We start from the raw sequence: 17236 nt of genomic DNA on the forward strand, positions 1-17236 counted from the left end.
TTTTTAAACTAAAACTAAAATTGCACATTGCAAATACTGGAGTGGCTGCACCTATCAAGCTATAATAGTGACCGATTTCAAAGTGGAGCCCAATATTCATCACACAGTCTCCACAAAAATATCATCGTTATACATGATATCAGTATGAATATGTAAATTAGTAAAAAATGCTGACATGTTGAAAGACTTTTTGACACAGTAAAACCATACATTTACACCACCAGAGGCATTTTTAGGCATCAAAACACTGCCGACATTAAATCTAACAGGGAAAAAATGCATACCATTAATACCCCAATATTGCATTCCACTGCTACAGTTTTCCAAATGTAAACACAAGTAAAACTTATAAAGTGCTTAGTTCATAAGAGTCTCAATCTCACAAAATGTATTTTTGACATTCACTGCACTAGTGTGAAGTGCATCGTCTCATCCTTTAGCTTTATATTTAAAAAAAACAAACACTGTAACAACCGCTCCCATGAGCCAATAAGAGGCTTTCAATCGTTCTGATCTGCTTCGGTGTGCCGACGCAAACAACTGACCGAGTCCCTCAGCAGGTACAAACAAGACTGTGCCACATTTTTGGCGTCCAAGTCAAATCTCCTATTGCGTCTTGTGTTATATAAATGATGTAATAAAGAATGATTGACACTTGCACAGGCCTTTTTTTTTTTTTACAAATACACAAATTTTCACTCTCAGTTTGGACTTGGATCACAACACTGTGCTTGCAAGTCAAATCTGCAGAATGTCACCCTGAGCAGAACTGCAGTGGAAGCTCCCTTACATTATTACTGTTTTTATTTAACAAAGATTATTTGCATTCTACATATTCTTTCATTATTTTATTCGGATTTGTGTCCGTAGTGTAAATGGCAGGCTACCTAATACTCTGACTTGCAGCATTTATTGTCTCTGGTAGCTCGCTGCTGCAAACAACCGCACCGAACCGCGCCTCCTCTCATACCTGCTCACTGTTATTAGAGCTCTCCTCTGTGCATTTGGTGGAGGCTGGAGGGAGCAATGGGGACGTGAGATTCAGGTATCCCTGCTCAGATGGCTGGTGTGTGGAGAAAGGCGCCCGGGTGCCATCCACCACCACGCGATCGCTCTTGGCGCGACAGATTGCGTCCAGGATGTCCAGCGGGTCACATGAACCTGCCGTCAGACTGGCGATGTGACAAACCAGCGATTACTACAAGTTACAAATATCAGTCAGCACATTATGTCAGAGCCAAACTCTCTTACCTTAGTGCAGATGAATGTAGGACGCCATCAGAAGGCAGCACTTTTTTGACATTCTGTTGAGCATTTGAGCCATTTATCAAACACAGTTCTATGTTTTATATCAAAAAATCAAAAGACATGTCAGTAGTTTTACATGAAGGTAAACTGCTCCTCTTATACTTAAAACATAAAGCATCAGCCATGAGAGAATGTACTTTGAAACAAATGGCAGATTCTTAAATTTGTTTCATGAGCTCAAACACTGACGAGTTTTGGGTGGCATGTTCCGCTAAGACATAAAGATGTGTATGGTGCTACCTCCAGGCTGTAGAACGACTGGACGTTCCTCAAGGCGCGCTCTAAGGAACTGACTTGGTTGGAGAGCTTCAGGGTTCGGTCCTGTAGTTGTCTGTTTTCCACTTCTAACACGTTGACCCTTAAATAGATTCATGTTTAGACTTACTCACAACTCAAAAACAATTTACCCAAAGTGCTCTTTATGTGCTCAGTAATGTGGAGAAACATGAAAAGTAGTGTGTTGACAGGGTAGGCGAACAGCAAAAGCATTGTTTTCGTGTGGTGCAGTTAATAGTGATTGAACACTTTAGGAGACAAACTTAGATCAAATCCAATGAAGTACAGAGTTGAGGTTTTTGTAGTATTTATTAAATACAACAGTTAAAAATGTAGTAAGTCAAAGTTTTATGGTTAGCAGGTAAAACAGTGAATCATTCAGATACCTGTGTTGGACTGTTGAGGCGGTCCTCATGCCTTTGCTGCCCATTTCCTCTGCCTCGCTTATCTTACGCAACAGTTCCCTCTTCTCTTCCAAAAGCTTCTCATTTTCTTCCATCACTGTCTGGATCCTTTCCTTCTCCTAAAAGCCAACAGGGAGGAGACAAGAGGGAAAAATACATAAAAACCAAGAGACAAAGATCTCTAGAGGTACATTTAGAGGGAAAAGGACTCAAAACAGCATCCTGCAACATGTGACCTTGTGTGAAAGGCTGGAGGCCAGCACCAGGTCGTTCTCCAGCTTCTGGATGGTGCAGTCCCTCTGAGCTGTCGCCTTAAGAAACAGCTGCTTGGCCTGACGCAGCTTGGTCTTGTGCTGGCTCTGCTTCTCGTTGTACTTCCTGGTTGGCAGAGCAGAGGACATGAACAGCAGGAAAAACAACAACTTTATGTGCTGTAACTAGAGACTATACCATGGTTATTTCTTAGCCACTTTAAGTTTATAATACCACATTCAGTGTAAATACTGTATTATCTGTGTTGTACCTGACATGTGCATCACATTGGAGGAGGACCTGTTGCAGCTCCCCCTGCAGTCTTTCACACTCCTGCTGACAGGCCACCAGCCCCTCCTGCAATCTGTGGCTTGACTTCTGGCTGTCTTTTGCCTGGAGAACACATAGTACACGTATGTTTAAATTCAGATTGAAATACCACTGAACACATTTTGAGGTATTAACACTAAACTGCCACGAAGGCCCCATCACACTACCAACAGGACCCTACAGATCCACTTTCAATGTCCCAGTGCCAGACACCCCAAGACAGAACCAGAAGCCTGAGTGGAGGGGAACCAAAACAATATTCTTCTGGAAAAAAATGACAAAAATCTGCTCTGTGAAAATTATACACAGCAACTTTAATTATCAGTTTTGGTGATGTAGAATGTTACATTAATCAAACTTTTTTTGGTGTCATGGCCGCCTAACTTGTGCGAGTGATTACGATTGACTACAGCTGCTGAGCTTTCTGAGCCTATTTGATAAACCTATGGAAAGTCTAAGGGGCTTAGCACAAATATGAAAAAGCCAACCAGAGCCAAAGTTACTTGGAGCCATTTCAAAGCAGCTACAGATCGAAAATCAAATGTGCAAACAATTCTAAGTATAAAGAGCTGGTACAGTTGTGTCACTGGCACAATCAGGAGGAAGACACTATCACCTGCTGCTCAGAGACATTTGGTCAAGATGGTCAAGAATCAACTATGAATAACCCTGAAGTAGGTCTGCAATGAATTCGAAAAGAAGCCCTTCCTCCAGAGGCGTCCCCTTAAGGCTCAACAGAAGTTTGTTGCCGGCTGTTCACAGGGACAAAGAAAAGGGATTCTGGAGGAAAGTTCTGTGATCAGATGAAAAATATTGAGCTATTTGGCCACAATGATCAGAAATATGTTTGGAGGAGAGAAGGTGAGGAGTAACCCCAAGAACACCAAACCTACCGTCAAACATGGTGGTGGCAGTATTATGCTCTGGATCTGTTGTGCTGCCAGTACAACTGGTGTTTTACACAAAGTAAACTGAATACTGTAAAGAGAATTATCTCCATATTCTTCAGTGTGTGTGTGTGTGTGTGTGTGTGTGTGTTTATCAAGATTGTATACACTGATATATCGTACAGGTTGTGGAAATGTTACTGGGTCACAGCAACTGACTGAAATCTCAACACAACTCAAGATTAGAAGTCGAGATAAAGTGCAAAACAGAATACACAAACAAGTGTTTCGGATTTAATTTGTCAGCACAAAAACACTGCCTCATGGTCTCATGGCTTTATGCCTCTGCCAACCAGTGACTGTCCAGATTTTTACAGATTTTTAAGTGTGTGTAAAGAAGCTACAAATTGTAATAAAATAGATGTACAATCACCACAGTTTCAAGGTGGCCACACAAGATCAGCGTCAACAATTGAAATGTGAAATATAGGCACAATCTCTCCCTCTGTTCCTGGGTCATGGCACTGAATATTGGTCAGACAACGTGTGATGAAAAATATCTGAGAAAAGCCACATATAGGCTGCAAATTTACAAATGGATTTAAGTTGCAATTTACAATTGAGCACAATTTATAATAATGTGACATTTTCACCTCGAGTGTCCAAAACCTTGCAGTACCAGTTACATCTGGTGAACTGTTCCACACCCTTCCTCACCTCTTCTCGAGCCTTGCTAAGCTCAGTTTCCAGGATGGACAGACGGGTTTCCAGCTGCTGGACACGGTGGCTGAGCTCTGTGTTTGTCCTGGTCAGCGACGCCTCCTTCAGCCTCAGGGAGCGCACCTGCTGCTGCAGCTCCTCCTCGCGCTGCTCCAACAGCTTCCTGAGATAGAACAGAAGACAAGACGATGGAGGGAGGGTCAAAAATAGCAGGTGACTGGAATTTGGAAAAGAAATCTGCCCCGAACTTGACAATTGTTGATTACTGCTGTACTAATACTACAGAGACCAAGAAGAACTGGGTAGTGTCAGCTGCCGTGCAGTTTGTGTGACCTGGTGATGTGCTCCTCCTGCTGCTGGGCTCTCAGGGCTGACAAGGTGTCAGACAGATCCCTGCTGTCCCTCTCCAGGCGGCTGCTCTCGCCGGCCCGAGCTTCCTCCACACGCAGCTGGTGCTGTGCACTCTTCAGCTGTTGCTGCAGCTCCAACACCTTCAATCACAACAGAGCCACAGGCTTCACTCAGTGAGAAAAACAAACATGAGCACTAGACCTCCCATCCACTTGAAAAGTACCACAGGATTTCTTGAATACGTTCGGTAGAAATAATCTATATTGTTTGCAAATAATGCTGAAAAAGAGTTGTGCCAATTGAAGCAAAGCGAATGTTCTGACATCCCTAAAGACCTAAGAATCACAGCCCTTTGTTTACAAGCTAAAGGGCAACTGCTACTTCTACTTACTGAATATTCAGATAAGGAAGAACTTTTTAAGGCACAAACCCATATTAGGTCACAGAAAGCGAGTCACATTAAGGGCTCACTCAGTAGGCAGGTTTCACTGGTTATTAAACAGACCTCAAACAAGGAAACAGGACTGTCAAGTAACATCACATGGGGCCTTTATCACAAGTTCAGCTTAGTCTAGTTGTTTTTGCATGCACTGGCTTCACTAAACCTAAAATAGGAAACCACAGACAACCAGTATGACAAGCCTGGCTACCAAATAGCCCACTCAACTTTGGGGTTACCAACCTAACTATGTAGAAAAGTTCAGTTTGTAATGACAAGTCAAACCCAGGCTTCAAAGATAAAAACAGAGATTGAGATTTAACAATGGATTAGATAAATATGTTGTTCTCTGTGGAGTAATCAGGTCTTTGCAGTGTCATATCTCAGTCTGTAATATTGTAACACAGAAATGGCAGAACTGATCCAACCATGGGACCACCAGGCCGTGTGGCAGCACTGACCTTCTTGTCAGCAGCAATGAGCCGTGCCCTCTCGGCCTGCAGGTCCTCCTGCAGACTAGTGGTGGCGCTGCGGTTTGTGCAGCTGCGTGCCAGCTCCAGCTCCAATTCCCTGATTTTCTGCTGCTGACGTTCACACTCAGCCACCTGAGTGTGAACTTTCTGCTCCAACTGGACCTGCTTGTTCTGGACCTGCTTCAGTTCTGCACAAAGCTGAAGGAAGCACACAAAGAACAAATCATGAACATAAAAAACAAAGACCATGCTACCAAAAAACAACTATACATGCCTCTCCTGTTGAAGTTTATGTCAGAGTTTCATATTCACTCATAGCTGCTAGCGATCACAGTGAAGCGAGTGACTAAGAATGTGACTCGGATGATGATCAGGTGATAAATGTCAGCATTCAGGAAATTCCCACTGTCACTGTGCTGTAGGGACATATCAACCTTAAGTTTTTCCTGGTCCAGCAGAGTGTTGTGTCGCTTCAGGTCCATGCTCTTCTCCTTCTCATAGCGCAGCTCTCTCTCTGCTGAGGTAAACAGGCTCTGGGCCCTCTGCAGGTCTTGCTTCATCTGTTTAGCTTCCTCTGCCTTCTGGCTGAGCACTGAGTCTTGGGACTGAAGATGGAAACAATAAGTCAGTGTTGGGATGTTTATGCTGAAAGGGAATACAGATTAATACAGGTAGCAGAGTGTTCCCACCCCAGCTATGATTTCTGTTTCTGTTATGAATCATTAGGCCCAGCCAACGTGTCCTCCATAATTTAATGAAGAGTCAATTTCTGTTTAATGAAATGCTGAAACAGGGAGACCAAACCTGGAGCTTTTGCCTATCTCATCAGTATTTAATATGAAAATAAAATAGAAGACGACCATCATAAATTTTATAAGGAACTTAAAGAAAAGGTTTAAGATTTGCCTTTACATTTTTGCGTCTTCAGTCAGATCAGTGAGATTACTTCTTGACAATATCGGATTCTCTATTGCCTAAAGAATAAACGCCTAATGCAGCTGCTGTAACTTCAAAAGCAGATAGAAATAAAAAGCTAATTATGTAATAAACTGAAACCTGAAAATATTGAACGCAAAGGAGACAGTGTTTATTAGATTTTGAAACAAACTGCAGAAGCCACATGGCTCCGTAGACATGGGAGGGTTGTGTTATGATCTTATGTACCTTGACGCGTGCCTGGGCTTCATTGACTTGAGCCTGAAGGGCCATTTGGTGCTGAGAGGCCAGCTGCCGCTCGTCCCCAAGCTTCCTCTGCAGATGATTCAGCTCCTCCTTCAAACACGAAAGCTACGACCACAACACAACACACATGTATGAATCACATATGATCCTAGCAGTGGAAATTCCCTTTCCGCAGCCCTTCATTTACAAGCAGGTTAAAGAAGAGGATCAGTAACAGACAGCTTAAGGAGATTCCCCCTCCTCCGCCTTGTTGCCCCAATTTTTTGAACATCTAAACGGCTCGAAAATAACAGCTACACAGGATGATTTCCCATATGAACCCTTTTTTTGAAATAAATCCAAAGGTACTAGTCAAGTTACCTGACTGAAGCACTCATCCTTGGTCTTCTCCACTGGACTAAGTCTAGATTCTACATGAGCTGTGTGTAGTTCAGGCTTGTGGCTGCTACTAAGTGCTTCCTTCGTGGAGCATAGCTGCTCTTGATGCCACTGGAGCTGCTTTTTGAGGCGCTCTATCTCAAGCTCCAGTCGCTCTCTTTCTCCCTCAGCCGCCAGCTTCTTCTGTACACTGGCGCTTAGCTCGGCCTGGAGGTCAGCAGTCTGCAGCCGCTCTGAAGCCATGTCATCCCTGGAAAACATGCACATACATCAGGGCTCCAGACTAACTTTTTCACTGGTAGCACCAGTGCGACCAACTTTCTCATTTGGTCGCACCTCCCACCTTGTCACAGGCAGAACATATGACTTGCTGAACATTTTCTTATCGATAGACACCAATATTACCGATGTTTCCTAAACGGCCCACACTGCAAGCTGCGGTAGCTGCTGATGGTATGTGTGGTGCACTCAGAAAGGTGTGTGACTAAAATATAACTTTAAAAAGTTTCAACTAGGGTCAGATTTGCCAAAAATGAAACCAAGTGATTTTTTTCTACATGTGCTCTTTTCTATGAGCAGAAAAACAGTGCACGTAGATGTGCTCTGCTTTTCACGAGAAGACCGCATTTTTAAGTGTAAATACCACAGGACAGAGAAGTTAGAAAAGTGCTGCTTTCCACCACTGTGGTTCACACAGTAGCTTCCTGTGCCAAGTACAGCAACACTAATACAGCTTCATGACCATCATTCACGCACACCAATGTGACCAGTTGAAAAAAAAAAAAAGATATAAGTTGCAGCAGTATTACCCCCTCTATCTCAGCACTGATCTATTTCAACCCACATGTCTCGACAATGCTGAACATGAACTGGTATTTTTTTTCCACACAGTGAAATCTGAACTGAAAACCACCTCAGCGTTTTGTGTGCCGTCTCGAGGCTGCCGAGTTCAGCTGTCAGCCGGTCAACCTGTTCCTGCAGCTGGTCGACCTGAAGCCTGTTTTCCCTCAGGTCCTCCTGGGTTTGGTTACTGTCCTTGTGGCGTTCCAGCTCATTCTGGAGTCTGCTGTGGGCACGCTCCATCTGGGCCACCTGGCAGGCAGAGAGTTACAGAAAGAGACAGAAAGATGGTGAGAACCTCATGTTGGCGGTGTAAATGTCAAAATATTGCAAGCTGTAAATTCACACTGACGTATTTATGTTGACATGTAGTCAGATTTATTTTTGATTTGTTGAGACTGAACATACACTGTTTGCATATTACATTTTCCCTGTTTTCATGTGTCATATGCATTCAAGCTGTAAGTGTATTTTAAATAATTTTAAATATTACATTTTTATTTATCCCTAAATATTTTCTGTCATTTCTAACAATTTACCTCTTAAGTGGAAAAAAAACATGACAGATTAATCACGTTTAAAATGATTATCCAAGGTGTCAATGAGAGCAAGCACACATATAAAGAAAACAAACCTTTTCCTCCAGAACTGCTTTTTCCCCTTTAACCTGGGTGAGGCTCTTGATAAGTGTTTTCCCCTGTTGGCATTCTGTCTGAAGGCTGTTGACCTCAAGTCTCAGCTTCTTTAGCTCTTTCTCACCTATCTGCAAAGCCTTTGATGTAGAGAACAGGAGAATAATCTAATTATCGTGTCAAGTGTTACAATAACCACACTTTACTCATTTGTGTAGCTGTGGTGTTGCTGCTTCTTCTTTCAGACAGTCTTACCTCCTTATCTTTTTTGAGGGCAGCCTGAGCAGCGCTGAGGTCCAACTCCAGCTGTTTCCTCCAGTCCTTTTCTTCAGTCAGACGAGCCTCGAGCAGAGCCAGTCTCTCCTGGCTGCTATCCCTTAGGTGCTTCGTACGTGGTGAAAGCAGAGTGCATAACATTCAGAGGTTGCACTGAGCCAAGAATTTTAAGTGCAGTATCTAACCTCTTTGATGTGCCCTAATTAATCTCTGCAGGCTGATTAGGTCTAAACCTCTTACACACATCTAACTTTCTCTATACATATGGGAATCTGGGAGGACAGTAAAGTAAGGATTGAACTGTAAAGCAGACCTAGTTTCATCTCTATAATGTTCTATTTGAGTGCAAATGAGAGTTTTTTGATCAAACTTCAACAGTTTCCGTCCTTGTCTTGGTCATATTTATTTGCCTGTTTGTCCATATAATGCTAAAGCCAAGTAAAACTCATTTTTGTTGCATTTTTAAGCAGTATCACACCTCTTTGTGTTCAAGCTTGTAGTTGAGATCATCACAAGCCATAGTGTTCTTATATTGCCACATTATTGTAAAATGATTACATTGGAAACATTAGTAATAATGAGAAATGAGTCATTTCTTACCAACTGTAGATAAGACTCGGTGGCTTTGACCTCTTCCCCATTCTTCAACATTTTTTCTTGGGCATCCTGTTTCTTTAGCTCTGCCTCCAGGCTTTTGATCTGCATGGCCAGTTCAGATTATTACTCAGCCATAACAGAGATGACTGTTGCCAAGACTAAATTATTCTGTGTGACTCCTTCTATATTAAGGACTGACATTAATAAATAACCATGAAACTAGCTTTCTCCACATCAGATGAATTTTTTCAAAACCAGAATTATTATCAGTGAATAATCAATCCATCCTTTATCCAGTTCAGAAACACTGAGCAATGTTGAACAAGGACTCAGTTCAGCGCTCATTTACCCTCCTGTGCAGTCCTTCCAGTTCTCCCTCATGGCGATGCCTCTCCTCCTTGCTGGCGTTCTGGGCCTCCCCCAGCAGGGCCTCCAGCTCCTCGTTCCTCTCCTCCAGCTCTTCCTGTCCTTTTCGGAGCCTTTGGAGTTGCCGTTGCAGGTCCCGCACCTGCACAAGCCCATCTTCCACCGCCTCCTGACACCTAACAGACAATAATGGGGATTACAATAAGACAGAGCAGTTGGGGTATTTTTGAAATCAACATAAATGTGTCACCCTGTTATCAATGGTGTAGTTCTTGGAGAATTCATGTACAGACCGTTTGTGAATGTGATCCTTTTCTTGAGTTGACAAGGCAGACAGATTGCTTTGTGGTTCGACGCTAATGTCCTTTTGATTCTCTCTGGCCGCATCATTTACTGTCAGCTAAACAAACACAACACAAAACACGGCTAAGGTAATGCAAACAACGTTTGTGAATTTTTATTTTGATAAATATATTCAGTAAATGCTGACCTGGTCTCTGAGATTTTTCTTCTCAGACTCTATAATGCGCACTCTCTCCCTCAGAGCTCTGTTCTCAGCGTCTAGTTTGTCGTTTTGCTCTTTGGCTCGCTGCAACTTCATCATATCTATGGAGAGACAACACCAATGACAATGAGATCTCAAAAAAAATGCACTGACATGAAAATCTGTATCTCTGGGTTGCTTTGCCTTTTCAAATCTAAAATAAAGTTTTACAAACATACCATATTTAATAATTATACCTATAGAGCACTGTGACTGTTGATGGCAGGTGGCTAATTAGTGAAAGTAAGAAACGCAAGTGTGAAATTGACACATTTAGCTCTTAATGTAAATCACATGAAGCCTAACTTATAGGACTATTTGTTAGATCTACTTCACATCAGTCACTTTGTATATCCATCCGATTATGCAACATATTTCATGTTTACTGGACAATTTTATTGCCAAACCACAGCTAAGTGTGACAGCCAACTGCTCTATGATTTGACTGAATCCTCCAAGACAAAAACAAAACAAAGATTCAGTCAAAACTCTATCAGTAAGGGGAAATACTCCTCTCACCAAGATGGCGAGACATTTTGTTTCAGCCTCATAGGATGAACTATTTTCAAAGTGCAAATGCAAAGGGACGTGTAAAAGTAACAGTAGGCAAATTAACTTCCTCGTCAGCAAGCATTTCTCGAGCAGTAACATTTGATAGAAATCAGTTAAATCTAAAAGAATAATAAAAAGATCAACCATCATCTGTTTTTGAACATCACTTAATTTGAGTATAAATAATCTAAATACAAGCAAAAGTCAATAAGCACAAGCTACATCAATAACATAACAAAAGTATCCACCCCTACTTCTTCCAAAACATTCCCACCAATTCCTAGCCCACAGGAATGTTATAATGGTAAGACAAAATTGACAACACTCTGTCTCACCACAGTGTTTCAGTTTGTCCACTTCCTTCCTCAGGTTCTCTACTTCTTGGACAGTTCCCTGAAGCTCAGATCCTGAGATTATAAGCATATCTTTTATTTCATAAAGCAGAAATGTGCATTCTGCTAATTCTTTCCCTTTAAACATTTTTAAACGCTGTTAAACATTTCCTGTAGTTGGCTTTACTAGCACAGTTTCCCCTCCAAAACACACCTATTAGTAAGTTAAGTGAAAAGTAAAGTATATTAAGCACATCCTTGACCTGACAATGAGTAACAAGTAACTTGCATTTTAGCTATTCTCTATATTAAAACATTTTAAAAGGTTGGAGGCAACAAGCTGGGCAGTCAGTAGGCCTGGGCTGCATGTAGGAAATATACTGTATATATATGGTATACACATAATTAATTGATGGACGCATAGTTTAGGTCTTTGCAACATACCACTTGGGTCAATGTTGTTGTTTTTGGCAGCATCCAGCTCATTGGTGAGTCTGCGGATATCCTGATGAGCCATCGCCAGCCTCCGAGACGCCTCTTCCAGGTCCCGTTCCAGCCGCTGGCGCTCATTTCGCTCTTGGGAGATCTCCTCACTGTGGGCCTGATGTAAAAGAATAAAACACAGACGGTTAGACAGGGAAAGCAGGGACTGAAGATGCAAGTGATCCAACATGCCGTTGTAAGGGACATGCATTTTGAGGCCGACATTCATCATCACTGAGGCCGCAAAGAAGCAGAGAGGAGGAGTTATAAACATACATCTCAGCATTCACCTGCATCGAGAGACCCGGGGAAAAGAAAAAAAAAAAAAAGAGTATACAAGTTGTTACCTGCCCATTTTCAATAAATTCATTTTTTAAACATCTGTTACGTATGTGTGTGTGTTAGCAGAAACAGGCAGAAAATGATTGAGGTAAGGACATGCAACAAAGACACAACCATCTGGGAGTCAACCTGCACATCGCATTGCAGTTATGTGGTATGGACCTTAACCATAGGTCTACTGGGACACCCCTAGAAAATTAAATCCACAAATGTGTTCCTGAAACAAGCAATACTCTCTGTGTCATAGCAGTCATGCGAGTATTAAAGCACATCGTCAGTGTGAAAAGCATTTCAAAGAGCAGTACCCGTCTGAAACAAGCCAGTGATGACGTGGTTTCGTTCTTTTTCACAATACCAGTGTTAGTTATTTAGTTAGTATAGGCTGTAAATAGGAAACCTACAGGGGTGATATTGTGTTTGCTCTGACCAGACCTGCGCAGGCCAAACAGCTTCTTCCATGGACTCTGGGATGAACACTGCTGAGAGGAAAAACCAGTGTGTGCAGAGTCACTATGTAACTATCAATCTGTATTTCTGTACACTGACTGGAGACTTGTTTTGTTCTTTTTCCTCCAAACTTAACTCAACCTAGGAAGTTATTCAGACCTGTAACTTATCCAGGCAGGGCAAATGAAGTGTCGTCTCACCTTCGACATGTTTTCTATGGTCTTCTGCACATCCTCCCTCTGCTGCCGTAGGTCCTGCCCCATCATGTCACGAATATGCTCCTGACCAAGTGTCACAGAGAGATACGGATTCACCACATTTATATGGTGTCTGTATGTGCCTTGGCTAGTTAACCATTACATTTCACTACAACTACAAAGCTTGTTGACAAGATCATTTGAAATTTCAATATGACAGAAGACTGTAAATGAACTGTTACATTTACATTTCAATAAACAATCTCAGCTGTCAAACCTTTACAAAATAGTAGTTGTATTGTTCTTGCTTTCTAAAGAACTGACATTCAGAGAAAATTCAAAAGTCCTCTGATGCATGTAGATCAGGAACATACCTGGTGGTGAACCTCCTTGAAGTTTCCACTGAGACTCTGACTTTCCAGCCTCCTCTCAGCAGCTTCCAGCCTTTCCAGCAGTGTGGCCCTTTCCACCAGTAAGTATGCCACCTGCTCACTAGGGCTGCTCAGGCCCATCTCCCCGAGATCCTCCTGAGCCAACATCTCTGCTAGCTCCTTGCTCTGGTTCTCTAGAAGAAAGGGGGGATTGACTCTGATCAATTATTTGTCTGGCAAAGCTATGAAAGAACTTTTAAGAAAAGATAAAGCTGCTGGAACATTTATGGAAAATAAAAAGTGGGTTAGGGTTAACCAAACTTCGGTGTATTTGAAATATCTTACTCAGGAGCTCTGATGAGGCAGGCTAGACTGTACCCCAAAGGAAAGAGGGCTAAGACTGAACCACAGTTACACAGTATTCACCTTGTTGGTGTCTGATCTGGTGAAGCTCATGTCGCAAGTGTTCATTGTCTCGTTCATAGTCTGCAGTCAGACACTCACGCTCTTCTAACAGCCCACGAATATGTGCAACATAGCTCTCCACCTGACAAGACAAAAAAAAATAAAATAAAAAAAATCCTCAAGTAAAAATTGTTACTGACATACAATTTTGAGAAACTGGCATCATCGTGCACACAGGTGTGTGACAAGACAAGTGTGTGATTTCAGTCAGACATGAGTCATTGGCTACAGCTGTTTAAAGAGTCTATATGGTTGCATCATACGAAAGAAAATGAGGCACTATTAGACTGGATGTTTAGGAACTGAACTATACACAATTAGGTCAGTCTATGACACTGTTGCAATAGCTGGTTAACTTAAAACACCAAAAAGTATCTCACTTCCTTCATCTCATTGGCCTGCTGCAAACGTAGGGTCTGCAGCTCCTGGGTGGCTGACTGAAGCTTTCCTTCGCTGTTGAGCAGCTGCTGCCACAGGTGGCGCTGCCTCTCCTCCGCGCTGGCCCCTGGAGGCAAACCATCCTCCTGAAGCCGCATGGAAATCTGGTCCAACTCCGTCCACACCTGAAGATCCAGAGGAGGGACTGAATGCTTTGTGACCAGATGCAATAGTTGTCAGTATAGTGTTAAAACGTTATGTTAAGTTCCAGCTTGGAAGTGAAATACCTCTTTGTGTATGAGGAGCCTCATTATGTCATATCTTTGCATACAACAACACAATGTACATTCAACTCATTTAGTGTCATTCAGCTAAAATTTGAAATGCTCCTATTCTCCTTATACACAGATTTTTAACACATGGGACATACTACAGCACTACAAATTTCATTTACTTGTGGATTACTTCGTGTTGCAAAATTAATCCTATTTTATCGATATGGTACGATAGCAAGCTATCCTGCTAATTAACTACAACACTAACAAAAAAGATCAACATCAAAGTTGTCAGTCTTACTGAAAACTGATCAGTATGAACGACAGACACATTGTATGGGGACACAGCATCAGCGTGGCGAGCCAGCACTAAACACCTGTTGCAGAATTCAATACTGTACTTTGTACAGCTTGTAACCTGAGCAGCACCCATGTAGCCTTTAGACGAGGAGCTGTCACTGCTCCAACAACATGCAGCATATTGTCAGAGGCTCGGCAACAGGTCTCATGTGTCCTTTCTACTCAAACATCACACCACTTGGTCCAAGGTCTTGTGGAATGAATGGCTAAAAGATCAGACAATTACTTCAACCACCATCCTGGTGCTGGTGTATTTAGGCTATCAGTGCAGGATGCATTCACTCCAGCAACCACTGTGGCATGCAGATCATTAATTTCATGATAACTTACATTTGTTACGCCGATGACATTAAAATTAACAACAGATACTGCAGACAGTGAACAAAAACCCTCTGGGAATAACAAATGTAATGTATGAGCAATGAATATTACCTCTTTGTGATCCATTGTCGTACATTAAGTTTGGCAAAGGTGCATCTGTGAGTTACTCTTCAGTAGTGAAAATGCTGATCCCAAACAGCAGGTCTGCCTACATGGTATCCTACGGAACACAAGTCAGTTGGTAACGATGCACTACAGATCAGCAGATCCTCAAACGTCATCTCTCTCATTGTTGTTGTAGAATCCATCCATGACAACGTCTCCTGTCCTTGAGTTTCGCTGTAAAAGAAAAGATGCTTTAGAACAATGCTGTCAAGTCATGTTTGGACCTGCAGTGTCAAACCTGGAGATTATACCAGCTACCTCAGCCAGGACGGGCTAGGGCAGTTTAACAGCTGAAGTACATTGCATTACCTCAGGCTATGCAAAACTTCAAGCTGATTAGCTGGGTTTGAACTGCTGCTTTGTAATCATGAAGATTTAAATATAAGCAGTAAAGGATAACAGCTATGCCTTTCTCAGACTCCTGTCCTGCAGATGGGAGCATTGCATTCAGCAAAAACTATGCAAACTAAAAAAAAAAATTACACTAATTTCTTTCAATGCAGACTGTGCCACAAGCTTTCTTTCCTGCAAGTGATGACTTTCACTGAACTGAAAATCAGTTTTCCTCGGAACGTTTGTTTCCAAAATGTCTGACGAGGAGGAGCAAACGAGGGTTTTTGTAGGACAACAGCCACTTGCATTCCTTTTGGCCAAGCTGCCCCTTCAGACAGCTGCAATATTCACAGTTTCGCTGAGCACGCTGTGTTTGCAAGCTAGTAAATAGCCCACACTGACAGACGCGACTACCCTCAGCGCTAGCTAGTTAGCAAAGTTAGCTTCAAAGTTAAGGTAGCATACTTTACGTTGAGCTAACGCTAGCTTGCTAACGGTAGCCATAGCCTTTTTCCAGTGGCCGCTTGGCAGCAACTGGTGCACCTAATAAAGATGTCGCTGTCATATCTGAAGACTTCTGCTTAACTTCTCCGAGTTGGCGAAGCTCAGCATCCACTGCACAGGTAAAGTTTTACTCACCTTTAAAAGGGTAACAGCGACAAGAATGCCAAGTGCAGAGGACAGGCGTGGCGGAGTGAATTGGCTTCTACTGGCGCCTAGGCAACGGACCGTACCATTCAAGAGATGCAGGGGACAATCGATCACGACCAACCAACTGGTGGTTTATATATATAATTTTAAATGTGTGTATATTCATATATTTATATACCAATTAAAAATAATTGTTGTAAACGGTAGCCATTTTAAACGAGTAATAACGACAAACGATCGAATTGGGGTAGTTGGGATCCGGAGTTTAACCTAAAATACAATTTCTGGTAAAACGGCTTTAAAAATGGCAAACCAGGAAAATTGATCATCTGTATCGATGAATTCGATTCTTATCAAGGTTTATTCATTGTTCTTAGTGGCAGTTAATTTTTAAGGAGAAAAAAACACATTTTAGGTTCTTACAAAACACATTTTTTCTGTCAAATAATTTAAATTAAATTACAATGTGTAAAAAAAACAGACTTTTGATGTGGACATTCTTTATAGATTTTGGACGTTTTTTTTTATATGATCACCATGTAAAACGTTATTTTTCTATCAAATAATCTAAAATAAGTGTAAAACAAATTGTGTAATTTTACAGTCGAACACAATAAAAGAAGAAATCACGATTTGTAAAAATAATAATAATAATACAGACTCTTGATGTGGACATTCTTTACAGTTTTAGAATGTTTTAATATTATTAACACGTTAAAAAAAAAAATCTGGGATTTTACTAGTTATTATCTGCAATTTAACAAAACTAGATCTTGTGGTGAAATAACAGTTTAATAAACTATGTGCCTTCTTTCAGTCCTGACATATTTTCCATATTATCTGTAAAACAATGTTATTTTTGCTGATTTAAAAATAGTTTAAAAAGATATTTTGATTAAGCTTTTCCAGTTAGTCCATGGATGTTGTCAACACCAGAGGGCGACAAACTAAAATTGCTTATCCCTTCTTCCTCCCATAGACAGGCCTCATACAAATTTAAACACATAATATACTACAATAAATTGTTTATGTCTATAACTAAAATAATGGAGATACTTTCTCAAGTATTTTAAACATGTAGTTGTAAGTACATAGTTGGTGCTTTCAAATTTTGTGCATTCATTCTATGTTTTGTTGGTTTTTCCACTGAGCCTACTATCCAATTATGCAAGTTTGGAAAGAGAGTCTGTATATGTTCTATTTGTGACCAGTACACCCTCAATACTCATTATGCTCTGGTGCAGAAAAGTGAACTATGTTATAGCTTCGCGTTTATTTTGCTTGTCTGCCCTGACTTGAACGAATGGCA

General features: G+C 41.5%; 1 protein-coding gene across 1 annotated transcript; it reads right to left on the minus strand.

Annotated features, from left to right (window-relative positions):
- Window positions 1-7: 7 nt before the first annotated feature.
- ccdc30 (coiled-coil domain containing 30) lies at window positions 8-15978 on the minus strand. Its single transcript, XM_008275751.1, has 28 exons — window positions 15916-15978; window positions 14890-15117; window positions 13825-14007; window positions 13406-13526; window positions 12983-13173; window positions 12612-12692; window positions 12366-12443; window positions 11584-11740; window positions 11143-11232; window positions 10202-10317; window positions 10005-10111; window positions 9695-9887; window positions 9349-9447; window positions 8728-8856; window positions 8475-8612; window positions 7914-8092; window positions 6983-7250; window positions 6605-6727; window positions 5875-6045; window positions 5429-5638; window positions 4511-4668; window positions 4175-4340; window positions 2512-2633; window positions 2225-2366; window positions 1971-2107; window positions 1549-1666; window positions 1252-1304; window positions 8-1172 (listed from the first exon to the last, which is right to left on the minus strand). Exons 2-28 carry the CDS (start codon window positions 14902-14904, stop codon window positions 965-967), a joined length of 3753 nt encoding a protein of 1250 aa, XP_008273973.1. The 5' UTR covers window positions 14905-15117; window positions 15916-15978; the 3' UTR covers window positions 8-964.
- Window positions 15979-17236: the final 1258 nt, after the last annotated feature.

Source organism: Stegastes partitus, unplaced genomic scaffold, assembly GCF_000690725.1.
Source record: "Stegastes partitus isolate 25-593 unplaced genomic scaffold, Stegastes_partitus-1.0.2 Scaffold58, whole genome shotgun sequence".
Lineage (NCBI taxonomy): Eukaryota > Metazoa > Chordata > Actinopteri > Pomacentridae > Stegastes > Stegastes partitus.